Source organism: Chaetodon auriga, chromosome 2 (assembly GCF_051107435.1).
Source record: "Chaetodon auriga isolate fChaAug3 chromosome 2, fChaAug3.hap1, whole genome shotgun sequence".
Taxonomy (NCBI): Eukaryota; Metazoa; Chordata; class Actinopteri; order Chaetodontiformes; family Chaetodontidae; genus Chaetodon; species Chaetodon auriga.
In genome coordinates, this window is record NC_135075.1 from 28,211,083 (window position 1) to 28,219,263 (window position 8,181).

The 8,181-nt window shown below is 44.6% G+C and overlaps 1 protein-coding gene across 1 annotated transcript; it reads right to left on the bottom strand.

Moving 5' to 3' along the window:
- Positions 1-588: 588 nt before the first annotated feature.
- Positions 589-7,514, bottom strand: tomm34 (translocase of outer mitochondrial membrane 34). The gene is made up of 8 exons (XM_076745125.1): positions 7,210-7,514; positions 5,674-5,823; positions 5,194-5,293; positions 4,834-4,986; positions 4,517-4,689; positions 4,032-4,179; positions 3,533-3,659; positions 589-2,580 (listed from the first exon to the last, which is right to left on the bottom strand). Exons 2-8 carry the CDS (start codon positions 5,801-5,803, stop codon positions 2,479-2,481), a joined length of 933 nt encoding a protein of 310 aa, XP_076601240.1. The 5' UTR covers positions 5,804-5,823; positions 7,210-7,514; the 3' UTR covers positions 589-2,478.
- Positions 7,515-8,181: the final 667 nt, after the last annotated feature.

Sequence of the window (8,181 nt, forward strand, 5' to 3'; positions counted from 1 at the left end):
GTAAATATAACATGAGTGCAAATTCAAAGCTTTTACGCTCAGTTAAGGTGGAAATGAGGGTTGGATTTGTGCGCGCTGGTTGGCAAACTTCTGCTTGTTGTGACCCTTCGTTTAAAGCGTTTGTGCCTCAGCCTGAGGTCACACAGCTTCAGGCTCATGTGGAGTTTTACTGTCCAGCGTGAATCGAAATCTCAGTTTTCACACTCGACCTTCAGCTGCTGTAATCGTGCCCTGCGCTCCTTCCTCAATGCTGCCCCTCTTTGCTTGGATTGAAGCGAATCTGAGTGTGCTGCCAACGCAAACATCACTTATCTTAATTTGCTAGTTGCACTTTCGACTTGAGGTTGTCTGCACACGCAGAGGTCGGCGCAAATATTTAAACAAAATAGTGATAGTGAAGGTTTTTGCAGTGGGCAACAAAACGTGACAACCGTTCCCAAAATGTGCATCCGGAGTGGGAGGACTCAGGACATGTCTGCACTCCAGGGCGCCTGTTTCAGGAAGAGCGTGCTGCTTTCACGCCTGAAACGCTTCCTTTTCAGGTGTGAAAGATGGCGGACGTACAGAACCTCAAGCAGCACAACATGTTAGGTCTCGTTTGTTTAATCTGTACAAAAACTGAAGCGTAAACACAAAAGCCGGCCAGGCCAGTGACTTCCTGGAGTAAATCCAGCACATCGTTCCATAAAACAGTGAATTGTTTTCACACGTGAACACGATAATCAGTGAGTTGTAGAGGTGTGGCAGTCAGAGGTCGTCCCCTTTGGACAGAGCCAGGCTAGCTGCCTCCCAGTCTTTATGCTAAGCTAAGTTAGCAGCTGATTGTTTCATTGAGTTGTATTGATCCTGCTGCCACAAATGTAGAACTTCTGCTTTAAAGATCCAGAGAAGACATTGTTCATCCGTTTGTCAAGTTTATTTGCAGTTTAAACAGAAGCAAGTTGACAAAAAAACAGCAGAAATGTGATAAAAACAAAGGATCTCCGTGTCCAGGAGCGCCGGGCCTTGGCGGCGCTGCGAAGCTTCTGGGTTCAAACGTGAACGAGTGTAGACGTGTTTCTAGAACTCTCCCTGCATGACCAGCAGAAGTGAAGGTGCGATTTTGTTTTGTCTGAAACCAGAAAGTGATGTTTCACACCGTCGCTGTTCATCAGAAGCGAATCCGGAGCAGCAGACGGAGGATGAAGACAGGCACTTCAGGCAAGCTGGAGATCGCCAAGCTACAGCAGGACCACAGATTTGACTCGTTTCACAGTAATACAGTGACGTAAAAAAAAAAAATGAAGCTCGTTACATGAAGAGGATACTTTAACTTGTTTCAGGTGTGTTTCAGACATCTGGATCAAGGCAGGAAAGAAGGTAAGAACGCACCAACATACTGAAGACGTCCGCTGGCTGACGCCGCGTTACGTCACGATCCAAGTCGTTATTACAGCTCCAGAAGTCAGACTTCTTGGAAAATAATCCAGACGTGCACGAAAAGGAGGAGAAGCGTGCGCTAAAGTCTGCCGTTGAAGGTCGTTAAACACCTGGACGTACATCGTAAATGGTATTTTTAACGAACACAATAATCTTACTGGTCTAAAACACGGGACTCTTCTGATCGTCTCTTTCATCCGTCCCATGTGACACAAACACTGCAGGAACATCAGAAACTTCAATAAGAAACACACACTCAACACCTCAGGAAACCACAGAGGATAAATAAAGGACCTGAGTGTAGAACATTATCTAAAAAAAATGGCTGTTTACTTGTAATTCAGATGCAGAATAAACCTTTACGATCACCAGTGTTCAGGGAGCCGAGCTGTTACCCCTGAGAGGTGGGCCTTCCATCTTAAAACAGGTCTCTGTGTGATGGGACTAACACTTTAGCTTAGGCTTCCATGATGTTCTTATGGGCAATTTTCTGACTTGTTTTAGAACAAGAATCAGAATGATCAGTAATGACAGCACTTATGAGCTGAAGCTCTGATTAAGAGCGAGAACTTGGGTCGCTCAGCGTGACGGTCCACGCTGTGAGATCACTGTTCCAGAAGTGGACCTTGAGTTGAGATCGTTTCCTCTTACACACTGATTTTAATGTCAGGAAGAACCTCCGGGCTCAATTAAAGTTTCAGTGTCTCCACCGGCTCGACTTTCCCAAACGGTGATGGTAAAAGCTCATTCTCCGAATTATGACGTCGACCACGTCAGCTCTTAAATAATCATAAATACTCAGCCACTTTAAACTGCCAGTGACACTAAAACGGGTGAAATACAAACATTCTTCTCCGACCAGAGTTGCGTTTTCCAGAAGAGTGAGCTCGTGTTGGTCTGGCGTGGAGGAGCTTCTGGGAGACGCAGGCCCGGCCTTCCAATCAGAGCGGTTGAATTGTGCCACTGCTCGGCTGGTTTCCGAAACCACCAGCGGTTCGTCTTCCTCTCTGAACGCAGTGGCAGATCCTTCCCGCCGTCTCCGGGGTCCCCGGCGCGTCGTCACTTCTTCTTCTGCACCTCCTGCAGCAGCTTCAGGGCGGCCGTGTTCTTTGGTTCCACTTTGAGCAGGTCGTTCAGGTCGTCCACGCAGGCTTGGACGTCCTGCAGGGACGACAGAGGTAAAAGCTAAGCGGGGTTGAGGAGAGCCAACGGTGAGTTTGTTTGGGAATTATGGGTAATTCTACAAGTTTGTACCATGTGTGGGCCTCAATTTCAATACATTCATCACTGAAGAAGACTTTTATTCTGAAATATTTGTGTAAAAAACATGAATCTCGGGCACACTGGACGATCAGTGGAGATTCTTCTGCTCTAAATCTCACTGCCGACATGACGGCGCACAGATCAGAGCTGAAAGGTTTACATTTAAGACTTATGATGGGAAATCCTGCATCTGTCATCTGCTGCTGCCTGATCCCCTGGCAGGATCCCACTAATGGATCCTAAACCTGGCCTTGCCTGATGAGGCGTTTGCTGTCAGCTGGTAAACTCACTTTCCTCTCGTGGCTTTTTCTTGACTGATGGGATTCGTTGTAATAATTTTAACTATTAAATCTTGTTTTACATCTTCTGTTTAGATTTCATTTACTTTTATTATTTGTTTTGATCATAAAGCACTTTGTTACTTTGTGTGAAAGGTGCTGTATAAATGATTATTATTCATGAAGTTAAGATTTACTGCAGTTAACATCCCAAACTGTCCGATATTTTTAATCTAAAAACAAAGATTTAAGTTAAAGTTTAGATACTGACCAAACACAGATGAGCACAGCGATGATCAGCTCATCTTTTTGCTCTTTTTTAGATATTTTTCACACAGCTCAAACCTCGAAACACCAAGTCGATGCTGTACGGAGCTGCGAGCTAACGCGTCCTCTCAGCGTGTGTGGAATACTGATGAGATGCTGCCAGGGGGAACATCAGCAATTATCGAGGCAGGAAACGCTTTTATTTTGTCACCCGCCCTGAAACCCTCCACACAGAAACACGACGGCTGATTGCTCTGTGTGGGAATCAGAAGCAGAAGTGCAGCGATGAAGACTCAGCCTCTCACCTTGAGCTCCTTGTGAGCCTGAGCCCTCCTGTAGAGAGCCTTGACGTTGCTGCTGTCAATCATCAGAGCCTCGTCACAGTCTCTGACAGCGTCTGTGTACTGCTTCACTGACAGGTAACACAGCGCCCTGACAACACACACACACACACACACACACAGAAAAACCAGTCAAACGTTACAGAGCTTATATGAAGGATTTTCTATCCCAAGATCTGCTGGTCTGTTTTAACTGTTGACCCAAAGAAGCTCACTGAATAAGCAAAATGATTGTTAATACAGTTCAGTATTACAGCTACGACACTGTACAAATATCATGTATTAAAAGTGCATTTTAAAACTGTCAAATTACAGTATAATAATTGTAATTTCCTAAATCTAATACATCTATGTCCACAGGAGATTCTGCTAAAAAAGGACACTTCACACATGTTTCCTGTCATCACTCTAGAGGCCATTACAGGGCTAAAAACATGGCTGTGTGAGCGGCGAGCTGACCCACCGGTTGGTGTAGGTCGCGACCTCGGCCGGGTTGTGTTTGAGGCTCTGGCTGTACTTCTCTATGGCCTTCTTGTGCTCTCCTTTCTTCACCAGGGCGTTGCCTTCTTCTTTCAGCACTTGGCCTTTCTTTATGTCTTTATCACTGGGAGCTGACAACAGGAGGAGCAGGGAGTGTGAAGGAGAAGACAGAGAAGAAAAGAGGTCAAAGAGACGGACTTCAATCTGAATCCGCCTTTCAAAGACTGAAGCCGCTCCTGACTCTGACTACGAGCACAGAGGAAACCATATTACTGAGTGAAATCACATGATGTGTTTACATGCCGCTGCTCATCTCCAGGTGAAATATGAAAAACAGCCTGTGGGTCATTTTTGGAAAAATGATTTCACGTGATGCCAGTCGCACGTAAAAATGCCTAAAGTCACAATGCTTTAAAGACCTCCTGCAATGAAAGTCAACGGGACAACAGGAAACAGAAATCTTCTCACCAGCTTTGTCTGTTTTCGTGGTGCCGTTCTGCTGCGGCGTGGCGGTTGTCTGGGCAGCGGTGGCTGTAGTTTTCTGGGCGAGTTTCTCTCTGACGGACAGAGGAACGGCGGGGATGGGAGGAAGCTTTTCTCTCCATGACGGTCCGTCTGCCTCTGTGAGCGCCTTCGTCATCCTGAGAAACAATCAAAAACAGTGAAATCAGTGTAAAAAAGGAAAGAGTCATAATGATACCAGTTCTTCTCCTCTCTCTGAAACTTGTCCGAAATGCTCATCAGAGTGGGTAAATGTGAAGACTCTGCGTCACTCCGCCTCGTACCTGTTGGTGCCATCGTGAGCGGCTGCTATGTTGCAGTCGATCTGCAGAGCGGTCTTGTAGTCGATGTAAGCCAGCCTGTAGCGCTCCAGAGCTTCATAGGCCGCAGCGCGACGCAGCAGAGACTTGACATTGAACGGGAACAACTCCAGAGACCTGAGAGGAAATTTATTAGTTCGACCTTCAGCTGACACTCAACCAGGTGAGACACACAGAAGAATAGGTTTGATCTCCAAGTGTGACGAGGTCAAAGCTGTAGGAGACCACCGACGCCTGAACGACGTCCTTTCTAGTGACGAGACTCCATATGACATGGTGTCAGAGTCTGAAAGTAAACTATAAATTACAAACAAACACACTTACATGTTGCAGTCTTTCACACATTCTGCGCAGTTGCCATCTTTCAGGTAGGCTGCTGCACGGTTCGAGTACAAAACAGCCAAATCCTCTTGTTTCCCTTTACCTCAAGAGGAAATAAAACTCGTTAAGAGGAGCATTTAACCAAACAGGTAACGGAGTCTCAGTCAAAAACCAATCACAAACGTCCATTTAGAAGACACATGAAGAGGAAGAAGAGAGGCGGCCAGCTGACAATGACATAAAAAAAATAGAGAGCTAGTTAGCGTCACAGATAGTATTTTTTCATTAATGCTGTTAGCTTTGCACCTCCTGCACGTGTTGTGGCTGCAGCCTTCTTCTGCAAACTGCATCGCCGTCCAGATGGACATTAAAATGACACAAAGCTTTACATACTGTGTGATTAGACGGTGCTGCTATGATTGCAAACAAACACGGTTGTGTCCAGACTGTGTGGTCCACAGGTAATGTTTAAATCTCACTTACTTTTCTTCTCCAGCTCTTTGATGGCCTGGCTGTAGAGACTGGTGGCCTCTCCATACTGGCCTGTCTTGAAACATTCATTTCCAGCCTGTTTCAACTCCACCCAAGACCTGGACTTCTGTTTCTGAGGCATCTCTTCTATTTAACAGTCGTCTGAAAAGATGAAACACTGGTTACCATCTGTGCGTGAACATAATATCTGTGAACTCACCATGGTGCCAGTACCAAATGTATCCTGACATTCCCCAGACAAAACTGTGTGAACCTCCTCTGAAATAAAGACAAGTCATCCTGCCTCCATATACAGTGAGCTCTCATACACTCCACTGCATATACTGCTTTCAAAGTACATACGTCACTGCTCACATCCACCTTTAAACTTCATGTGAACTGTTACTGCAGTGAGCAGCATGCATCAGTATTCACTGTGGTATTGTTGATGTGTTCAGTGTCTTTAGGTGTGGAGGTGGACAGATTGGTTGCAGGGAACAGACCAGGGCCAGATCTGTGCTCCCCCAGCAAACATCAGACAAAACTTAAAACACAAAGTGTATGGGTGCAGCAGAGGCTTGTGAGCACTAAACACGTATAAGGACATACACATATGTCAGTTTTAAGCATACTGGATGGACCTGCTTTATAAGGCGGTAAAGTATTTTAGCTGTCATGTTCCTGATGGGCCACAGTCTAACCTGCTCTGATCACACTGTACACAACTACATCTCAACATGCTGACTGCAAGTCATTCAGACTGTCTGAGCTGTACATTCAGCAGTGACAGTTGATTAAAAACATGGATTCCTGATAAAACATGCAGCTGACGTTACACAATTTGGATTCACTTTGTGGTCAGTTTATTAGGTACCCCAAGCTAAAGGTTGTGGTTTTCAGAAGGTTATATTTTGTGGTACTTTTCAATTTCTACTGCGTCATAGAAAGGTGTTTCTGGTATTTATTATATCCTCCATAATATAATTGGGGTGGCTTAATCAAAACCACCTAGTTTCAACAAAAACTGAGCTCATAAAGGTAACTTAGATTTTAACGGTTAAAGCTAATGCATGACTGTTGTTATTAGTTTTAGCTAGGTGGACCAAATAAACACTCACCCGAATGAAACAAACACTTCCTGTTTGCTTGTGATTTCCACCCACACTATTTACAAGAATTTGTCTTTAGACAATTTAACCCTCGTTTTCCACCACATCGTGCGGACTTTCCAGCGTATCCAAAATGTGTTAGCTTACCTAGCTGCTAATAGCTTAGTTGCTAAAACACATTACGATTTTGACAGGTTATCAAAAGTAACACTTAAAGTTCACTTTAAAAGGAGGCGCACCTGGGTTACGTTCCCGAGTTTCTACTTATTTCAACAAACGTAACTTCCACTCTTTTGTTGCTCAAGTGCTAAGTTAGCACGCCGGCTAAGTTGTGCTAACTCAAATGGCATTCGAGTGCTGTTTAAAGATAGCTTACTTAGCAAGCTAGCCACACTGCCACCGCTAGCTATGCTAATGTTCGGAAGCTCACATTTCTTACCGGTTGCTGGTTCTCAGAGTTAGCAACACCGCAAGGAGTCCTCTTCACAACACAAATGACTCGGTCGAAACGACTACCGGCACCTGAAACTATCTGCACCCCTTGTGTACGTACTTAATGTTGACATTACTCTGTGTACTTTATCTTCTCCTGGTCGATCGGACCCACGCGGCTTCCCTCTGGATGTGCGAGGAGTTAAATGGGGGTAAGAAACTTGCCGGCAGGATCTGACAACTTCTTTTTGCTAATCAGGGGGCTGCTGCTCCGTGTCGGTTTCGCTTCTTTGTCACGCTATGTTCAAGTTCCTCGGAAATTGTCTACTTAGATGGCTGGAGCGTAGTGCTCCCTCTGGTGGCCAAATTGAATAACTCATCTGTTGAGAGATGACAGGAAGAGTCAGAGGTGACGAAACTGTTTACATACTTAGGTTAAGTTATGAATAACACATTATTACATCACTTATATAATGTCAATACTCCCTCGGTGTGGGATCAATAAAGTCCTGTCTATCTATCTATCTATCTATCTATCTATCTATCTATCTATCTATCTATCTATCTATCTATAGACACTTTACGTTGTTGGTCATTGTTTTATTATATATCTGTATATATACATATACAGTATATGTTAGTTCTAGTCTACAACTCCAGACGAATTAATGGGCCAATAATCAACCCGGTGAACACAGAGATGAGCCTTTGTGCAGTTTGTTCAATTATAGGTTGCGGCTCCGTTTCCCATAGTCTTGAACGCATCTTTAGACAGAGCACAGCAGTTGGTCGGTTTCTATTTTAGAGAAGAGGGCGAAGATATCAGATGTTTAGAAGCAAATCTCGCGATGTTACAGTTTGTTCAGGTCTGAAGCAAAAACTGCTGCTTCATCCTGCCTTTGATAAATCTCTCCTGAGCTTTTGACTTTTATTAAATTTGTGGAAACTTGACTTCGCTAAAACTGCATTTTGTCTTTTA